The 21,291-nt window shown below is 41.7% G+C and overlaps 1 protein-coding gene and 1 non-coding gene across 8 annotated transcripts in view; one reads left to right on the top strand and one right to left on the bottom strand.

Moving 5' to 3' along the window:
• The window catches only part of NUP98 (nucleoporin 98), a 130,978-nt gene that overhangs the window by 89,941 nt on the left and 19,746 nt on the right, over positions 1-21,291 (top strand). For all 7 annotated transcript variants that reach the window (XM_031653235.1, XM_031653231.1, XM_031653233.1 and 4 more), the window contains exons 21-28: positions 4,451-4,633; positions 5,708-5,864; positions 8,151-8,580; positions 11,432-11,661; positions 12,939-13,205; positions 16,321-16,478; positions 18,500-18,643; positions 20,816-20,958. In XM_031653235.1, the coding sequence (XP_031509095.1) occupies positions 4,451-4,633; positions 5,708-5,864; positions 8,151-8,580; positions 11,432-11,661; positions 12,939-13,205; positions 16,321-16,478; positions 18,500-18,643; positions 20,816-20,958 (1,712 nt within the window). The remainder of the gene's footprint in view (positions 1-4,450; positions 4,634-5,707; positions 5,865-8,150; positions 8,581-11,431; positions 11,662-12,938; positions 13,206-16,320; positions 16,479-18,499; positions 18,644-20,815; positions 20,959-21,291) is intronic.
• Positions 20,171-20,273, bottom strand: LOC116269927. Its single transcript, XR_004177735.1, has one exon. It is a non-coding gene; the product is annotated as a small nucleolar RNA U13 (small nucleolar RNA).

Below are 21,291 nucleotides of genomic sequence, written 5' to 3'. Positions count from 1 at the left end.
TAAACTAGAAACAGCAGTCTTCTCTGTGTCAAAATGACTGCATACTGTCACCCCTTAAAGAGGTTGATTGCACAACTTCATCTTATTTTTTTCCATGGGGCAGAAAGGCCTGTTTCTTTAGGTATTTAGGAAGATGTGTATTTTTCTTTAATAGTCACATTTATTCCATTACCTTTTATATAATACCGTCAGTCCCTGTTTCCAGTTGGTTCTTAAGCCTCACTTTTGCTCTTAAAAAAAGCAAGTAAGTCTAAGCAACCAGAAAACATAAAGGTAACTAAATTTTCATGTGATCTTCTCTCCTGTACCTTTTAGGTTAGAGAAAATGTTGGTTGGCAGATAAACCTTAGTCACACAGATGAATTAAGGTAGTTGCAGAGTGTTTTGTTCTGTGGTTAGAACATTAGTTTCAAAATCCTGGTCTGGGATCCAATTTCCACCTGGCTGCATCAATGCCCTGGTAAGCTTAACTTAGATTCCACAGATTTGGCATGGGGCTCAGGCATATTTATATTTTAATGCTTCTCCCCAGGTGGTTGAAATGTGCAATCAGGTTTCAAAACTGTGTTGAAAGACCTCAGGCCTTTGGCACTCAGATACTACGTGTAGGTTTTTACCTCAGCCTTCTAACTGAAGAGTGACTTGTGTTCAGTAACATCAAGGCAGGCTAATTGGCTTGCTCAGGAGCAGTATTGTTAACTAAGTGAATCCATTCAAATAAGTTAATAACTTTTTTTTTTCCCTGAGGCAAAGTTTTCCTGTGTTAGGCTGGTTGAACTCTTGGGGATCAAGCAATCCTTCCCACCTCAGCCTCCCAACTAGCTGGGACTGCAGGTGCATGCCATCATGCCAGCTAATTTATTTATTTATTTTTTTAGAGACAGGATCTTGCTATGTTGCCAAGGCTGATCTCGGATTCTTGGCCAAATGAGTATCCTGCCTTGGCCTCCCAATATGATGGGATTATAGATCCGGGAGCCACAGTGCCCTGCCTAAATAAGTTTTAAACTTTTTTAAAGGAAAAAGTGATTATTTTTTGTGGAGATGGGGTCTCAGTATGTTGCCTGTGCTGGTCTTGAACTTCTAGGCTCAAGTGATCTGCCTCAGCCTTGCAAAGTGCTGGGATTACAAGTATAGGCCACCACGTCCAGCCAAAAACATTCTTTACAGTTAGAAAACTAGTTCTTTTTGAGACAGGCAACAATAGTAGTTATATTGGATCAAACTGTTTACCTGAGAGGACAGTATGAATTATTTAAATGCCTGTTTGACCTGGGACTTGTCATTCACTCTGTTGAATGAGGGTGTCTTGATATATCTTACTTTTCCTACTGAATTAAGCAATGCTGTATCTTTAGGTATTGGCAGCCTTGTTTGAATGAGGAACAGTCTTTGAGATATCTCAAGTCATTAAAGGTTTCAGTTTTGAAACCTTACCCTCCATATATTTAGAGAATCATTTTACATATATAATCTGTGCAGTTAGTATTTGTAATGGGCCATGGCATTATTTGGTAATAAATGTGATGCTGTCTTCAAGAGATTAACTGTAGGAAAGGGAGAGTTAAAATGGTGTCCTAGTTGACTGCTTCTTCCTGTACATGCCTTCCTTTTCCATAGACCTCCCAGTAGGCTTTCTCTTCCCTTTCCTCAGTTACTTCTGAGCCATCTTTTTTTTTTTTTTTTTAAGTACACTTTTCTTTTCAGGACTGGCCTAAAAAGGGTACCTGATCTGCCAAGATATCCAGGAAAATAAGTACATAGACAACTTTGGGGGATTTTGTTGCAATTACTTAGATATACTTTAACAAAATTTACCTAGAAGGTATTCTAGGCACTTAACCATAGTTTCATAGTAATTCGCTTCCCCCTTGCCCACTTACTAGATATCTTGTAGCTTTGAAGTCTGTTTGTGTGAATAGAGTAAATAAAAACTTGATCTTTAGCATTCTTCATAAACATACGATAAGTCCCTTAGGTCTCTAATCTAGTTATTTAATGAAATCCTCTCATTTTATCTGAAACAGTGTTCACGGTGAGCATCTCTTGATATTACCAGTATTTGGTGAATAGTGTAGTAAATTGGAACCACTCTCCCCCTCCCCATTTTTTCTTTCCTCCCACTCACTCTTCTTCTTATCTTTTTATAGTTTACTGCTTTCTCTACCATGTGCCAAGCACTGCATTAGGTAGTAGAAATAAGTAAATAAGTGTTGAACTTAGTGATGTGCTAGACACAGAAAACAGTAAGCCATAGCCGGGCGCGGTGGCTCACGCCTGTAATCCCAGCACTTTGGGAGGCCGAGGCGGGCGGATCACAAGGTCAGGAGATCGAGACCACGGTGAAACCTCGTCTCTACTAAAAATACAAAAAATTAGCCGGGCGCGGTTGTGGGCGCCTGTAGTCCCAGCTACTCGGGAGGCTGAGGCAGGAGAATGGCGGGAACCCGGGAGGCGGAGCTTGCAGTGAGCTGAGATCCGGCCACTGCACTCCAGCCTGGGCGACAGAGCAAGACTCCGTCTCAAAAAAAAAAAAACAAAAAAACAAAAAAAAAAAACAGTAAGCCATAAACCATTTTATCAAGCCTTCACAATCTGTTGAGCCAAATATATATATACTTACGAAGTAGGAGTTTTCCCAGAGTTCTTAAAATTTATTTATTTTTTATATATATGTTTTGAGACAGAGTCTCACCTTGTTGCCCAGGCTGGAGTGCAGTGGCATGATCTTGGCTCACTGCAACCTCCACCTACTGGCTTCAAGCAGTTTTCCTGCCTCAGCCTCCCGAGTAGCGGGGATTACAGGCATGCGCCACCATGCCCAGCTAATTTTTGTATTTTGAGTAGAGACGAGGTTTCACCATGTTGGCCAGGCTTGTCTCAAACTCCTGACCTCAGTTGATCCACCTGCTCTGGCCTCCCAAAGTGCTAGGACTACAGACGTGCGCCACCGCACCCAGCCTTTTTTTTTTTTTTTTTTGAGATGAGGTTTCACTCTCATCCAGGCTGAAGTGCAATGGCACAATCTCGGCTCACTGCAGCCTCCACCTCTCAGGTTCAAGCAATTCTCCTGCCTCAGCCTCCTAAGTAAATGGGAGTACAAGCACCCGCCACCACACCTGGCTAATTTTTGTATTTTTAGTAGAGACAGGGTTTCTTCATGTTGGCCAGGCTGGTCTCAAACTCCTGACCTCAGGCGATCCACTTGCCTCAGCCTCCCAAGGTGCTGGGATTACAGGCGTGAGCCACTGTGCCCAGCCACCGTTCTTAAAATTTAAATGGGAGCCCTGGGTTTTATCATCAGGGCTTTTCCTCCTTCGGGATTTTTTTTTTTTTTTTTTTTTTTTGAGACAGAGTCTCATTCTGTTGTCCAGGCTGGAGTGCAGTGGCACAATCTTTGCTCATTACAACCTCCGCTGCCTCCCGAGTAGCTGGAATTACAGGCATGTACCACTACATCGGCTAATTTTTGTATTTTTAGTAGTGACAGTTTCACCACCATGTTGGCCAGACTGGTCTTGAACTCCTGACCTCAAGTGATCTGCCCATCTTGGCCTCCCAAAGTGCTGGGATTACAAGCCTGAGCTATCACACCCGGTCTAGAATTTTTTTTGGTTTGAAAATATTTCAAATATTGGCTTAGTCATTTGCTAACATTTAGGATATAAGTAGTTGAATTTGTATTGTACCAATTAATTTACAGTGTGTTTCAGCTTTGAGTGTTTACCCTTTTAAATCATAGACTGTCATAGTTGTCTTTGAAACTGCTTACTAAATGTAAATATAACTCTTGACATTTTTAAACATAAAGGGATTCTTCCCAGATTAAAATTGTTCCTAATATTATTACTTTGTTTTTTGGAAGAGTAGATAGTGCTCGTGTCTTACGTGGTACTGCACAAGTAGAGCCCAGCTAACCTTAGGATTCAGTAACCCAAAAGTTAAGTTCCAGACCCAAGATTGTGTTGACTAGAAATTTATTTCTAAATGTTTTTAAGAAAAACCAAAGTTACTGGCGACTTTGATATTTGTACCTTTTGTTCTCTTTTTCTAGTGGCTTCTGGCTACAAGGCAGTGTTAGGAAAAGGTGACCCTGTGTAAATCAGAAAATTGTAGTTGCTAGCTAGATCAAGTAAAGCATAATCTTTGTCTCTGAAGACCACCATTTGTTTCACTGTGGGTGCTGGTTTAGGTCCCAGACACCAGGTCATAATATTAGAATGGGATGATTACATGAATCCTTATTTGGATCAAAGTACTTTTATAAGGGTTATTTTGGGGCAATTGATTTTAAATCACTCTAGGAAATCTGCTACTTTACCTCACTATAGAATGGGCTGAATCTAATAATTGCTATATCATATTCTGAATAAAGTAAATCTGATTTAGAATCTCTTTGTCTGTTTGGTGTAATTTAATGCTGCTTTCCTGATCTTTCTGCTGTCTACAGAGCCAGAGCCCAGAGGTGGAGCAGTTAGGGAGGGTTGTGGAACTGGACAGTGACATGGTAGATATCACCCAGGAGCCAGTTTTGGATACCATGTTAGAAGAGAGCATGCCTGAGGATCAGGAACCTGTGTCTGCCTCGACACATATTGCATCTTCACTGGGAATTAATCCACATGTCTTACAGGTGACGTCCTAACCCACCTTTTTTACGACAGAAAGCCAAACTAATATTTTATCTCCATTGCATAGGATCAGGTATCTTCCTTGGTTATTAAGACCATTAAGTGCTCACTGTAATGGGAAAAAAAAAATACAAGAATATGGCCAATATCTGGGCCTCATTCTCTTATTCAAGGAGAGAAGGCTATACTGAGAACTAGTAGATAGGGCTTCTGGTTTTAACTGCATTAGAATCCAGAGTCCTAGTTCCAATCCCAATTTTGTTGTGTTTTGTTTTTGAGACAGTTTCTTCACTCTGTCACCCAGGCTGGAGTGGAGTGGTGCAATATTGGTTTACTGCAGCCTGCACCTCCTGGGTTCAAGTGATTCCCCTCTCCCAGCCTCCCGAGTAGCTGAGATTACAGGCATGTACCACCACCACACCTGGCTAATTTTGTGTGTGTGTGTGTGTATTTTTAGTAGAGACGGGGTTTCACCATGTTGGTCAGTGTGGTCTCAAACTCCTGACCTCAGGTGATCTGACCACGTTGGCCTTCCAGAGTGCTAGGATTACAGGCATGAGCCACTGAACCCCGCCCCAATCTCAATTTTGTAACAATTACTTTGTGACTTTAGGCAAGTCATTTAACATCTGTGAGTACTGATTTTTCTCTGTAAAATATTTGTCTACATCACAGGGTACTTTTAAGACTCTGTATGTGCTCCACAAAATTTAAAAATTTTAATACCTGGCAGCACAGGTTTTTTAAACTATGTCTTTACTTCCCTTTATCCCAATGTCTTTTGGCATGTTATGTGTTTAACCTTTGGCTTATGTTTGACTTTAAAATTATTTTATCAGCAAACATAGCAGCTGTTGTGTGCCAGGCTCTGGTGAGACGCTATAGATAGAAGTATTGTATGAATTCTGCCTTTCAAGCACATACAGTGTAATGGGGTCCATCCATCACACAAATACACTAGCTCTGTACACAGCCTTGAGGAGGAGCAATATTTTTGGTTGTTGTAAACTGCATTTTTTTGGTACTGCCTTTCGATTCTGGGAAGCACATTCATTCTATAGATATTGCCTTTTTAGATCATGAAAGCATCATTGCTTACTGATGAAGAAGATGTAGATATGGCACTGGATCAACGCTTCAGTCGCCTTCCTTCCAAAGCAGATACTTCTCAAGAAATCTGTTCTCCGAGACTTCCCATTTCAGCATCCCACTCATCGAAAACTCGTTCATTAGGTACAGTATAAAAGATGCTATTTTACAAGAAAGCTATACAGTCATCAAATTCTGCTTTTCACTTTTCTTCTTCTCACCCAAGTGGACTTCTCTAGCAAATACCTGCCAGACAGCTATACCTGTGACATAAGGATGCTAAGAGAAATTGTACTCATAAGTATTAAGAGTAGCCAGGTTTTTTGTTTTTAGAGACAGGGTCTCTCTCTCTGTTGCACAGACTGAGAGTGCAGTTATGCAGTCGCGCTCACTACAGCCTTGAGCTCTTGGGCTCAAGCAGTCTTCCTGTCTCCGGCTCCTGAGTAGCTAGGACTACAGGCATATACCACCACTGAACTAATTGTTTTTTTAAATGTTTGTAGAGATGGATCTTGCTATCTTGCCCAGGCTGGTCTTGAACTTCCGGCCTCAAGTGATCATCCTGCCTCAGCCTCCCAAAGTGCTGAGATTACAGGTATGCGTCATTGCACCTGGCAGGAGTGGCTGGTTTTTAAGAACTGTAATTACCTCTGTTTGTGCAGATGCAGAAGTGTATGGAGAAAAAAAGCATTTGTGCTTTGTTTAGGTTCAAGTTTTTGTTTGCTTATGATTGTGAATTAGATAGTAAGTTCTGACTTCCCAATTTTTATAACATTACTTAGAGAGTTCAGCAAGTTGTCCTGCACTGTACTCTTGTTGTGCAGTCCCAACAGCACTGTCCTACTGTCTTCTAGGACAAGTATTGCTTCTCATAATGCACAGAGCACATCAGATTTTTACGTTTTGCTAAACCTTTTTAAATTCCCAGGGAAGTGGTTACGTATTTGATTTTAAAGTTTTTTCTTTTCTAGTGGCCTTGTAACTATGTGGGATTGGAAATAAAGTTTTAATATCAGCAAAAAACTGAAGCAGATGTAGTTTCAACATATTTTGAAAGCCAGAGGAACTGGCAGAAAAACATTTGTTTATATTACCATAAAAACTAAATATTTTTCAATTCTTTTGAGTTCCCTTATTATCAACTTTGCTTTTTAAACGTATTTTTAACTTCCCTTTGGTATAGAGGAAAGAAAGAAAATATTTTAACCAATAAAGTATCAAACATTGTTAATAACCTTTTCCATAATGGATACTAAATCTGATACTTTAGTAACTGTTAACTCCATGCTTTAGACAAAAGCCATGTAAAATTGGGAAACAGGCACTGGTAATAAGAACTGTCCTTCAGCAAGGCACAGTGACTCATGCCTATAATCCTAGCGCTTTAGGAGGCTGAGGAAGGAGTATGACTTGTGGCTAGGATTTGGAGAGCAGCCTGGGCAACACAGCAAGACTCCATCCCTATAATAGCTAGCTAGCTAGATAAAAATTTAAATGTTAAAAAAAATTTTTTTCAAGAACTGTCCTTCAGAAGGTCACATGTGCAATTGTAAGATACCTAGTGTGTTCTTATTTCATTGACTGTAGCTAAGAGTAGAATAGGAATTTGAGTTTTGATCATACTTTTATATGTCCTAAGAAATCGTTACCTTTAGGATTCTGATAAGGGCATGAGCAGTGGTACGAGATTTAACCTTGGCTTATCTCCTAGTCCTGTCACTTTGTGAATTTGGACAAGTTACTTCTCTGAGCTCAGTTTTCTCATATATACAATAGGAATGATAGTAATGCTAATCATTTAAAAGTTTTTGAGGCCAAGCGCAGTGACTCATGCCTGTAATCCCAGCACTCTGGGAGGCTGAGGCAGGTGGATCACGAGGTCAGGAGTTCAAGACCAGCCTGGCCTAGACGGTGAAACTCAGTCTCTACTAAAAATACTGAAAAATTAGCCAGGTGTGGTGGTGGGTGCCTGTAATCCCAGCTGCTCAGGAGGCTGAGGCAGAGAATTGCTTGAACCCAGGAGGCAGAGGTTGCAATGAGCCGAGATCATGCCACTGCACTCCAGCCAGGGCTACAGGGTGAGATTCTGTCTCCTAAAAAAAAGTTTTTGAAGAGTGTAATGAAATAACCTACACAAATGGCTTATACAGAGTCTGCTGCATATTTTTAAACAGTATTAATAGTGTTGTTGCTTTTATTATTGTTGTAGATGTCATTATCATCATCATTAGAATCTTGTCCTGATTTCCTAGTTCAAAGAGTAATTTTTGCAAAATCTGACTTAGCCTGCTTCTGGTCATCCACATCTGATATAAGTAATTTGATAAAACGTTGAATGATTTCAGCCTTACTGATTTTTGTTATTGTTCAGGAAACAATAGCTTGTGTTTTGTAATAGTCTTTCTCCCCTTCATTCCCTCTTCATTTCAGTTGGTGGGTTACTACAATCAAAATTTACAAGTGGAGCTTTTCTTTCACCAAGTGCCTCTGTGCAAGAATGTCGTACTCCCAGAACAGCATCTTTAATGAATATCACATCCACATCCTGTTGGTCTGTTCCTCCACCCCTGACTTCTGTGTTCACAATACCCAGCCCAGCCCCTGAGGTTCCGTTGAAAACAGTGGGTACACGCAGGCAACTAGGCCTAGTCCCTCGTGAAAAGTCTGTCACCTATGGCAAGGGAAAACTCTTGATGGACATGGCCCTGTTCATGGGACGCTCATTTCGTGTTGGTTGGGGTCCCAACTGGACTCTTGCTAATAGTGGAGAACAGCTGAATGGCTCTCATGAACTAGAAAATCATCAGATTGCTGATTCTATGGAGTTTGGATTCCTGCCCAATCCAGTAGCTCTTAAATCGTGAGTCACATTTCATGATGCTTTTTGAGAAAGACAACATGATAGGTGAAAAAAACTATTCATTATCAGGAGGTTAGGGCCCTGCTTTGTCATCTTTCTAGATACAGTCTTAGAGAGTGTGTGTATTTTTTTTGGTTTTTTTTTTGAGACGGAGTTTCGCTCTATTGCCCAGGCTGGAGCGCAGTGGTACAATCTCAGCTCGCTGCAACCTCTGCCTCCCAATCTCAAGCTCTTCTCCTGCCTCAGCCTCCTGATAAGCTGGGATTACAGGTACATGCCACCACACCCAGCTAATTTTTGTATTTTTAGTAGAGACGCAGTTTCACCATATTGGCCAGGCTGGCCTGTTGAACTCCTGACCTCAGGTAATCCAACCACCTTAGCCTCCCAAAGTGCTGGGATTACAGGCGAGAGCCACTGCACCTGGCCCAGTTTTAAATAGTAGAAGATAATTGTGTAATTATAAATAAATGATTAATAAGATGACTGTTTTGCACCATCAGATTATGAAGAGTATATAATACTTACCTAATGGCTAAACTTTAGTTGGAAAAGTAACAGACCCAAAGCTAATACTGCAGCATTCCTTTGGTTTTCAGCCTTTTTATTGAATTAGCTGTTTTTTCCCTGATTTTTTGCTTAAAAATTAGTGATTTCTTCATATACAAATGATATTCTCGGCCGGGCGCGGTGGCTCAAGCCTGTAATCCCAGCACTTTGGGAGGCCGAGATGGGCGGATCACGAGTTCAGGAGATCGAGACCATCCTGGCTAACACGGTGAAACCCCGTCTCTACTAAAATACAAAAAAAAAATTAGCCAGGCGAGGTGGCGGGCGCCTGTACTCCCAGCTACTCGGGAGGCTGAGGCAGGAGAATGGCGTGAACCCGGGAGGCGGGGCTTGCAGTGAGCTGAGATCCGGCCACTGCACTCCAGCCTGGGCAACAGAGCCAGACTCCGTCTCAAAAAAAAAAAAAAAAAAAAAAAACAAATGATATTCTCAACTAAGCACATTTCCTGTGTCTTTCATAAAGTAGGTGTATGAACCGTGGAGAATCCAGGTATAAGTATTTGGACATTCTGTATATATATATATGTATGTTATAGTCTATTCATATATAGTTATATGTTTCTCTGCCTTCCTGATTAACAAATGCATATATGTGGGTATAGTTCTGCCTATACTTTATATATATATAATAAATATATATGCCTTACAGATAATATATAAATTTTTCTGGTAGCTGTCAGGCAGTATGTATGCAGTGTCCTATGTAAAATATGTGACATTTTCATATTTACTTTTTATAATTATAACAAATTATGTCATCTTTGCAACAGATTAAATTAAGGTGATCACCTTTTTTTTTTTTTTTTTTTTTTTTTGAGACGGAGTCTCGCTCTGTCGCCCAGGCTGGAGTGCAGTGGCTGGATCTCAGCTCACTGCAAGCTCCGCCTCCCGGGTTTACTCCATTCTCCTGCCTCAGCCTCCCTAGTAGCTGGGACTACAGGCGCCCGCCACCTCGCCCGGCTAGTTTTTTGTATTTTTTAGTAGAGACGGGGTTTCACCGTGTTAGCCAGGATGGACTCGATCTCCTGACCTCGTGATCCGCCCGTCTCAGCCTCCCAAAGTGCTGGGATTACAGGCTTGAGCCACCGCGCCCAGCCGGTGATCACCTATTATCCTTCATATTTATGTATTTTTGAGACAGTGTCTCACTTGTCACCTAGGCTGGAGTGCAGGTGCGTAAGTCTCCACTTCCTGGGCTTAAGTGATCTTCCCACCTCAGCTCCCCAAGTAACTGGGACTACAGGTGCACACCACCATGCTTGACTAATTTTTTGTATTTTTTGTAGGGATGGGGTTTCACCATGTTTCCTGAGCTCAAGTGTTGCTCTACCTTGGCCTCCCAAAGTGCTGAGATTACAGGCGTGAGCCACCCTGCCCAGACTATCCTTCATTTTTAAAGTTGACTTTGAAAAAATAAAAAACAACAATGTCTCTTGAACCTCACAATTAAGAATGTTGATCCTAAATTTAGTTGTTCTAGGTTAAGCATTATCTTGTAAATTTTGAAGGTTATTAATATCAGTCTTGAAAATTGGATCAAGGGACCAGGTACAGTGGCTCACACCTGTCATCCCAGCACTTTGGGAGACCAAGGTTAGGGCAGGGTAGACCAAGGTAGGTCACTTGAGGTCAGGAGTTCAAGACCAGCCTGGCCAACATGGTGAAACTCCGTCTCTACTAAAATTACAAAAAGTAGCCGGGCATGATGGTGCACATTTGTAATCCCAGCTACTAGGGAGGCTGAGGCAGAAGAATCGCTTGAAGCCAGGAGGCGGAGGTTGCAGTAGCCAAGATCATGCCACTGCATTCTAGCCTCGGTGACAGTGTGAGACTCCATCTCAAAAAAAAAAAAAAAAAAAATTGGAACAAGCCCAGCTTAGCTATATATATGCCCATTGTAATTTAGAATCAGTTCTTTAGTATCTATAAGCTTAGCCTCATGACTTTTGATACCCAAGTATAATTTGAGAAACAGGTATCCCACAATAACTTTTGACCCTTGAGTTTTACCCAGTTGAAAATCTAACTGTTAGGATTCGCATGCTTGTTATAACCTGGCCTAAGAAGCCTTTGTATTCTGAATGCGTTAATCAGATTTTTTTTTCCCCAATATATAGCAGATAAGTTCAGTATAGTTTAAGGAACAAAATTTCTTTAAAACCACAGTGAAATGTTTGCCTTCTGTTTGTAACCACAAAAAGAAACAGTGGTTTGGTTGAAGTGAAATCTTAGCTTCTGTCTTAGGTTCATTTTCTATTCTATTCTTCATTTGCTCTTGTAGCCTAACTGAGTCCCCATTCAAAGTTCACTTAGAAAAACTCAGTTTGAGACAAAGGAAGCCAGATGAAGACATGAAATTATATCAGACACCTCTGGAGCTCAAATTAAAACACAGCACTGTCCATGTGGATGAACTGTGCCCTCTTATTGTCCCCAATCCGGGAGTTGCTGTCATTCATGACTATGCAGATTGGGTTAAAGAAACATCAGGAGACTTACCAGAAGCACAAAGTGAGTATACATTATGTTTTTAATCTTTGATGTCCCGGTAATAGGGGTGGTAGTGTACACAGGAGTTCTTGATACCAGTCTAGTAGGTAAATGCCTGTGCTTGTCATTTTCTGAGGATGAGTTTAAGCAGATTCCCAAGCAAGAAGAAATTGTCACTATATTCTTGTCACTTTGTTCTTTTACCCATTAATGTGCAAATTCTTCCACAAAGAATTGTAGCCAGTCAAATCCTTGGATTTATAAAATTGCGTTTCTTACCCAATCCAGAGAACATAGGGAGAGAGATACAGTCCTTCTTGTTTTTCTTTTCTTTTTTTTTTTTTTTTTTGTTTGAGACAGAGTCTCACTCTGTCACTGTAGCTGGGACAACAGGCACGCGCCACCACGCCCAGCTGATTTTTGTTTTCTCAGTAGAGATGAGGTTTCACCATGTTGGCCAGGATTGTCTCCATCTCTTGACCTCATGATCTGCCCGCCTCGGCCTCCCAAAGTGCTGGGATTACAGGCGTGAGCACCCGGCCCCTTCTTGCTTTTCTAAATCCTGTCCATTGTTCCATGTCCAGCTCCAGTACTATTGGTCTTCCCAGCAACTTTGTTGTATTTCCTCTTCTTGGCTTCTCTCATGATTACCGTTCTCCCCTATCATGACCATGTTTTTCTGAATCAATACTTTGATAAAGGGGTTCTCTAATTTGTTAATATTTCAAACAATAGAAAAATCATTCTGTTAATATTTCAAACAGTAGAAAAATCATTTTGTTTTGCACATCACCTTTATTGAAAATGGGCTGTTTTAGAATGTCCTGTGCCACACATTTTGGGATTTGTTTATGTTCCTTCAGTTCTTTGTATTTACTTAATTGTCTCATTGTCTTTTCAAATGTGTAAGTTATTTTACCAGTGCATACTTGTAAGTGGCTTAAATGATAAACAGTGCTTTTGTAGATTGATTTTTGTAGATAGAATTTGATCAAAGTAGACATCATCTGAGATGACATTAGCCATAATTAGGCTTGGGGAACCTATTTAACGGTTACATTTGTTACTTAAGTACCACAGAAACATGATGTGAGCAAGCATTTATTTATACCATATACTTCTGGAAATTATAAGATGAAGCTGAGTGAGGTAGAGACAGATTCAGGGTAATCAACTTGAGTGGTTGTTCGAGATGTTTATTAATTTATGTATTTTTAACATCACAGTTAGAAGGATGCCCTCTGCGAAGTTGTTGTAAGGCTTTGTCTCATAACATTGTTTTTCTCTTCCTGCCTTAGTTGTGAAGCACTGGAGCCTGACATGGACACTATGTGAAGCCCTATGGGGCCACCTGAAGGAGCTTGACAGCCAGCTAAATGAACCCTGTGAATACATTCAAATTCTAGAGCGAAGAAGAGCTTTCTCCCGCTGGCTATCCTGTACTGCCACACCTCAGATTGAAGAGGAAGTCTCCTTAACCCATAAAAGCAGCCCTGTGGAAGCTGTATTCAGCTACCTTACAGGCAAAAGGATCAGTGAGGCCTGCTCTCTGGCCCAGCAGTCAGGTGGGAAAGGATTATGGTCCTTCTCTGCGCCCCTGTCGCCTTCCTACTCATTGCCTCCTTCCTGTCCCCCCGACTGTGCATTTCCCTTTGACTTCTAGTCTGTGAGTGTTAATTGTGGACTTCCCAGGAAGATTGCTGGTTCCTGTGGAATATGTAATGTAACATAAAATTTAAATGTTAATCAAGTAAACAATGTTTAAGGTCCTAAACAGAGAATTAGAAGACATACTTCAGGTGCGCGCAGTGGCTCATGCCTGTAATTCCAGCACTGTGGTAGGCCAAGTGGGGTGGATCACACCCACCTATTCCTGTAGAATAGGAACCATGACGGGTTTGGTTTTTTTGTTTTGTTTTGTTTTGAGAGAGTTTCTTGTTGCCCACGCTAGAGTACAATGGTGCCATCTCGGCTCACTGCAACCTCCTCCTCCCGGGTTCAAGTGATTCTCCTGCCTCAGCCTCCCAAGTAACTGAGATTACAGGTGCCTGCTATCACGCCTGGCTAATTTTTGTATTTTAGTAGAGACAGGGTTTCACCATGTTGGTCAGGCTGGTCTCGAACTCCTGACCTCAGGTGATCCACCCACGTTTGCCTTCCAAAGGGCTGGAATTACAGGTGTGAGGCACTGTGCCCAGCCGAACTGTGTCTTCTAATTCTTTTTTTTAGGACCTTAAACATTGTTTACTTGATTAAAATTTAAATTTTATGTTACATTACATTTGTAATAAAACTGGAAAGCATAGATAAGCTATAAATCAAAATCAACTATAAGCAGTACTCTGAATTGCTATAAAATATGTTCTGTATCAATTCACTTCATTCAAATAAATACATAGAAGTTGAATTTCTGGATTGAGGTACTCACTGGCTTTTTAAAAGGAATTTGTATGCATATATTTACTTTTTAAAGTTCCGTTTCACTAATGAGGCAATTCAGCAGGTGCTTAATGACTGCCTAGATATAAATCTTTTTTTTTTTTTTTTCTTTTTTCTTTTTTTTAAGACAGAATCTGTCTCTGTGTTGGAGTGTAGTGGAGTGCAGTGGAATGATCTCAGCTCACTGCAACCTCCATCTCCTGGGTTCAAGCAATTCTTCTGCCTCAGCCTCCTGAGTAGCTGGGATTACAGGTGCCTGCCATCGTGCCCAGCTAGTTTTTTGTTTTTTGTTTTTTTTGGTAGAGACACGGTTTCACCATGTTGGCCAGGCTGGTCTCAAACTCCTGACTTCCAGTGATCTACCCACTTTGGCCTCCCTACTGCTGGGATTACAGGTGTGAGCCACTGTGTCTGGCCATAAGTCTTGATAAGAATACAGGATGGCATAGCTCAGCTTAATCTAATATGATTAGATCGTTATTCAAACCTTGATTGTTGGAACCTCATTTATCCAAAGCCAACTCATTGGAGCCATTGACTGGATTTATTTTGAAGGGTTTGGCTAGTTTTGGGATTATAAAGAACAAATCACAGGAAAAGCCAGAATCAGTAAGCTATATAAAGGGCTTGTTGCATTCCACTATCACTACACATTTAACCTTGTAGCTTTCTTTTTTTTCTTTTATTTTTTAAATAGAGATGGGGTCTATTTGTTGACCAGGCTGGTCTCAAACTCCTGGCCTCCTTCCTCAGCCTCCCAAAGTGCTGGGATTAGAGGCATGAGCCACCACATCCAGCTTCAGTCTGGTACTTTTATGGTCTTTCTGCATTTCTACAGTGAGAATTTATCTTTGGGATTGATCTTCTATGAACTTAGAATGATTATGAATCATTTAAAAAAGGTTATGCTCACCAGGACACCAACATGTAATAGGAAGGAAAATGCCAAAAGTCAGATTCTTAGGTCTATTCATTCATAAACTCCACTTTCTTCCTTTTTATTTTGACTCAAAGGCTAAACCTCTGGTAAAGGTACTGCCTTTTAGGTTACTAAAGCTTTTGCTTTACTACTCCCCCCTCCGTTTTTTGGGGGGTGTTTTTTTGTTGTTGTTTTGCAAGACAGAGTCTTGCTGTGTCCCCCAGGATGGAGTGTGGTGGCATAATCTCAGCTCACTACAACCTTCGCCTCCTGGGTTCAAGCGGTTCTCCTGCCTCAGCCTCCTGAGTAGCTGGGATTAACAGGTATGTGCCACCACACCCGGCTAATTTTTATATTTTTAGTAGAGATGCCATTTCGTCATGTTGGCCAGGCTGGTCTCGAACTCCTGACCTCAGGTGATCTGCCTGCCTCAGCCTCCCAAAGTGCTGGGATTACAGGCGTGAACCACTGCTTCCAGCCTTTTTTTTTTTCCTTTCCCCCCCACCCCACCCCCAGACAGAGTCTTGGTATCACCCAGGCTGGAGTGCAGTGGTGCAGTCTCTGCTTACTGCACTTTCTGCCTTCTGGGTTCAAGTGATTCTCATGTCTCAGCCTCTTGAGTAGCAGGAACTCCAGTCAGGTGCCACCACACCAGGCTGATTTTTGTATTTTTAGTAGAGACAAGGTTTCACTATGTTGGCCAGGTTGGTCTCGAACTCCTGACCCCAAGTAATCTGCCCGCCTTGGCTTCCCAGAGCTCTGGGATTACAGGTGTGAGCCACCGTGCCCAGTGTTTTCCTCCATTTTTCCTTTTTATGTTTAAGATGGAGTCTCGCTCTTGTTGCCCAGGTTGGAGTGCAGTGGTGCAATTTTGGCTCACTGCAACCTCCACCTCATGGGTTCAAGCAATTCTCTCACCATGTTGGTCAGGCTGGTCTCAGACTCCTGACCTCAAGCGATCCACCTACCTTGGCCTTCCAAAGTGCTGGGATTACAAGCATGAGCCACCATGTCGGGCTCTTTTCTTCCATTTTGTAGCTGAGGTGTCTTGCCTAGTATCACAGAAGTAGTGGTAGATCTGTTGTTGATTTCTATATGTTACTCAGTCTATATGTAATTTAGGTTAAACTACTTTGCAAATTTTCTATCCAAGCAGAAAATGGTAAGTTTTTGATCAATATTTTGGCACTACTGTAGAAAGCAGTTACCGATTTTAAGTCCTCCCTTCTGAAGCCTGGAAGAAATAAAGATGATGCCCCCAAGTGTTTGACCAAGTCCGTAAACCCTTAGTAATAACCAAAAAACTTCCATTTCTCTTATAGGTGATCATCGTCTGGCTCTTCTTTTATCTCAGTTTGTGGGTAGCCAGTCAGTCCGGGAGCTGCTCACCATGCAGTTGGTGGATTGGCATCAGCTCCAGGCCGACTGCTTCATCCAGGATGAAAGACTGCGCATCTTTGCTCTGTTGGCTGGAAAACCGGTATCTTCTACTTTTACCATAATATCTCACATCAGCTTTTTCATAAATCGAAGCTGGTTTGAGGTTGAGGCAAGGAGTGATCTTTGTAAATTGTGCACAGTTACACAAAATGTGTTACACATTGGCCAATTTGTTTTCAAATTATAAAGACAGGCATGCACACTATTTTAAAATTCTAGTTGTATAGAAATTAAAATGTTAAAATATATCATATCCCATATCATATAGCAGTAAACAATATAAATAATTTATCTTCCCAGAAATATTCTATTTTTGTTAATTAATTTTTTTGAGACAGGGTCTGGCTCTGTTGCCTAGGCAGGAGTACAGTGGGGTGATCTTGGCTCACTGCATCCTCCATCTCCTAAGTCCAAGTGATCCTCTCACCTGAGCTTCCCAAGTAGCTGGGACTACAGGCATATGCCACCATACATAGCTAATTTTTAAGTCTACATCCGCATATATGTTGTTCCTATTTACATGTTTGTAATATACAGATGAAATATACAAAGCATTCTGTGATTATTTTTATTTTTTTCATTTAAAAAAGAATTTATAGCGATAGGGTCTCAATATGTTGCCTAGGCTCGTCTTGAACTCCTGGCCTAAAGGGATCCTGCCACCTAGGTCTCCCAAAGTGTTGAGATTACAGGGATGAGCCACCACACCAGCCCTGCAGCTTTTTTTTGAGACAGAGTCTCGCTCTGTTGCCCAGGTTGGAGTGCAGTGGTGCTATCTGAGCTCACTGCAAGCTCCACCTCCCAGGTTCACATCATTCTCCTGCCTCAACCTCCTGAGTAGCTAGGACTACAGGCACCTGCCACCATGCCTGGCTAATTTTTTATATTTTAAGTAGAGATGGGGTTTCGTCGTCTTAGCCAGGATGGTCTCGATCTCCTGATCTCCTGATCTCCTCATCAGCCTCCTGAAGTGCTGGGATTACAAGCATGAGCCACCACGCCTGGCCCCATGTCATGAATCATTATTCTTTTTTTTTTTCTTTTGAGATGGAGTTTCACTTTTGTTGGCTAGGCCGGAGTGCAGTGGCACAATCGTGGCTCACTGCAACCTTTGTGTCCTGGGATCAGGCGATTCTCCTGCCTCCCCAGTAGTTGGGATTACAGGCGCCTGCCACCAAGCCTGGCTAATTTTTGTATTTTTAGTAGAGACAGGATTTCACCATGTTGGCCAGGCCAGTCCCAAATTCCCGACCTCAGGTGATCTACCCACCTCTGCCTCCCAAAGTGCTGGGATTACAGGCGTGATCCACTGCACCCGGCATTTTTTTTTTTTTTTTTTGTATTTTTAATAGAAATGGGGTTTCACTGTGTTGACCAGGCTGGTCTGGAACTCCTGACCTCAGGTAATCCAACCACCTCGGCCTCCCAAAGTGCTGGGATTACAGGCATGAGCCACAGCGCCTGGCTGGCATTATTCTTTTTTATAGCCACTTATGTTCCATTTTATGACTGTTGGGTTGTAATTATTTTAAGTCATTTCTCTTATCACTGCCTACCTCTTACATTATTATCTTAAAGTATTATAAATTAAATTTTCAGAAATAAAAATGTAACTGGTCAGAATTTATGCTCATTTTAAAGCTTTATACATTGACAACCTTAGACAGTGAGAAGATCTCCTCTCTGCTCTCAGTGGCTCTCATCTCATTTGAGTATTGATTGATTATTTGTTTAAATTCTGGGGCCAGGCACGGTGGCTGATTCCTGTAATCACAGTGCTTTGGGAGGCTGAGGAGGGAGGATTGCTCGAAACCAGGAATTCAAGGCCAGCCTGGGCCACATAGTGCAACTGTGTATCAATCGATCGATCAGTTGGCCAATAAAAATAAGTAAATAATCAATATTCCCTCTCACTTCCTGAGATTTTATTATATTTGTATATTTTATATCTGAATCATTTAAAATGTTCCTTGAATAAGTGAATATTCACTTCAGTGTTATTGCACACACAGGTAATGACAAGGTAGAATATAGCCGTGGTGATGATTTTGTTTCCCACAGGTGTGGCAGCTCTCAGAAAAGAAGCAAATAAACGTGTGCTCCCAATTGGATTGGAAACGCTCCCTGGCTATCCATCTTTGGTATTTGCTTCCACCAACAGCCTCCATTTCTAGGGCGCTCAGCATGTATGAAGAAGCATTTCAGGTATATGTGGCCAGTAGAGCCAAGCAAAAATCTTGCTGGGTGTTATGTTTTTGCCAGGGAAATCCTGCAGAGAAAAAAAACCCTATCAAATTACATTTCATAATACTTTTAAGTAACTGCCTTTTTTTAAAGTATTGTAAAATTGAAGTGGAGCCAGGAAATCTGATGAGAAACTATCCTTTACTCCTTCCTCTGGACAAGGCTACTTCCCCAAGTGTCTGTTTTTATTTTATTTAATATCATGAGATTCCACAGTTGACTCTCTGACTGCTGGTTTCCTGCCTCTAAATCAGAGGGTTCTTCTTCATTTCTGATGCTGTCTTATTTCTTTGGGAATTCCCTGTTATACAGCCTGACCTCAGATTTGGTTTATCTTCAAACTTAGTTCTGAAATTTGCCTCTAATTATAATATTTTATATTCCTTGTGAGTTTTGAGGTTAAAAGTATTGTTACTTTTAACATCAGTTCTTGAATTATCTTACTGTTCATATTTCATGCTTGTCTTTCATATTGTTCTCTCAGAATTACTTGTCAGGAGTAAGAGAACACTAAAGAAACTTGAGTATCTTAAGAATTGTGGCAAGATAAGTATGGGGGGTTAGTGATAACTACTTGAAATCTTTACCAGTCCATCGAAGACAAATGAAATCCATCATTGACCAAAAAATGTTTAAACTCCCTGATAGATCCTTTGGGTTGTCTATTCACTTTTCTTTTTTTTTTTTTTTTTTGAAACGGAGTCTCGCTCTGTCGCCCGGCCTGGAGTGCAGTGGCCGGATCTCAGCTCACTGCAAGCTCCGCCTCCCGGGTTCCTGCCATTCTCCTGGCTCAGCCTCCTGAGTAGCTGGGACTACAGGCGCCCGCCACCGCGCCCGGCTAGTTTTTTGTATTTTTTAGTAGAGACGGGGTTTCACCGTGTTAGCCAGGATGGTCTCGATCTCCTGACCTCGTGATCCGCCCGTCTCGGCCTCCCAAAGTGCTGGGATTACAGGCTTGAGCCACCGCGCCCGGCCTATTCACTTTTCTTTTGAGATGTAGTCTCGCTGTGTAGCCCAGGCTGGAGTGCAATGGCATGATCTCGGCTTACTGTAACCTCTGCCTCCCGGGTTCAAGTGATTCTCCTGCCTCAGCCTCCTGAGGAACTGCAGGCACGTGCCACTATGCCTGGCTAATTTTTTGTATTTCTAGTAGAGGTGGGGTTTCACCATGTTAGCCAGGATGGTCTCGATCTCCTGACCTTGTGATCTGCCCGCCTCGGCCTCCTAAAGTGCTAGGATTACAGGTGTGAGCCACTGTGCCTAGCTTTTTTTTTTTTTTTTTTTTTTTAATCGAGATCAGATCTCATTCTGTCACCCAAAACTTGAGTGAAGTGCGGTGGGGCAATTACAGCTTACTGCAGCCTTGACCTCCTGGACTCTAGTCTCAGGTGACCCTCCTGCCTCAGCCTCCTGAGTAGCTGGGACTACAGGTGCATGCCACCATACCTGGCTAATTCAAACAAACAAAAAAAAAATGTTATCTTTTTATGTCAGATGGGTAATATGCCAGTGTTATCACAAGGTTCGAGGGTGGCACATCTCACACATGCATGCATGAACACCCAATCATGCTTATGAACTACAAAAAAATACAATTTTATTTTTTTATTTGTAGAGATGGGGTCTTGCTATGTTGCCCTGGCAGGTCTTGAACTACTTGGCTCAAGCAGTCCTCCCACTTTCAAAGTGCTGGGATTATAGGCTCAAGCCACTGCATATGGCTGTCTATGCATGCTTAATACAGGTGTCTTAAGTATTTGAAACATAATGGCATCTAGGGCGGGTGCGGTCATTCACACCTCTAATCCTAGCACTTTGGGAGGCCAAGGCAGGTGTATTAGCTGAGGTCAGGAGTTCCAGACCAGCCTGGCCGACTTGGCAAAACACTGTCACTACTAAAAATACAAAACAGCCAAGTGTGGTGGTGTGCAGCTGTAATCCCAGCTACTCGGGAGGCAGAGGCAGAAGAATTGCTTGAACCTGGGAAGCGGAGGTTGCAGTGAGTCGAGATTGCCCCAGTGCACTCCAGCCTCGGTGACAAAGTAAGACTCCATCTCAAAAAAAAGAAACATGATGGCATCTAGTAAAACTGATTAGGAGCTAATGTATTGTTTTATCAAATTATTCCTTCAGAATACCTCTGACAGCGACAGATACGCCTGCTCCCCACTTCCTTCATATCTGGAGGGTTCTGGCTGTGTGATAGCGGAGGAGCAAAACTCACAGGCACAACTTCAAGATGTCTGCTTTCACCTTCTAAAACTCTACAGTGACAGGTAAACCAGAGCCAGGCTTTATTGTCACTTGCGTGCTCCATGAGCCCCAGAGGAGTCCTTTGCTGTGTCCTTTCCCTTTTATATGCCCCCAAATTACTGTAAGTCCATATAAACTTCCAAATATGACTTATAGTAGTTGAATGGAAACAGCATTACAACTAGAATTAGAAGTCTAAAAATTATTTTAATCAACTTTAATGAGTATAGTTTACATATAGTAAAGTATGCAGTGTGATAAGTTTTATAGTGATTATTGCATTGTAAGTAGCATCACAGCTAAGCTGATATTTCCACTGCCATTGAAAAACAACTGTGTGCCCCTTTGCATTCAGT

Source organism: Papio anubis, chromosome 12, assembly GCF_008728515.1.
Source record: "Papio anubis isolate 15944 chromosome 12, Panubis1.0, whole genome shotgun sequence".
NCBI lineage: Eukaryota > Metazoa > Chordata > Mammalia > Primates > Cercopithecidae > Papio > Papio anubis.
This window is presented reverse-complemented; position numbering and strand designations above follow the sequence as displayed.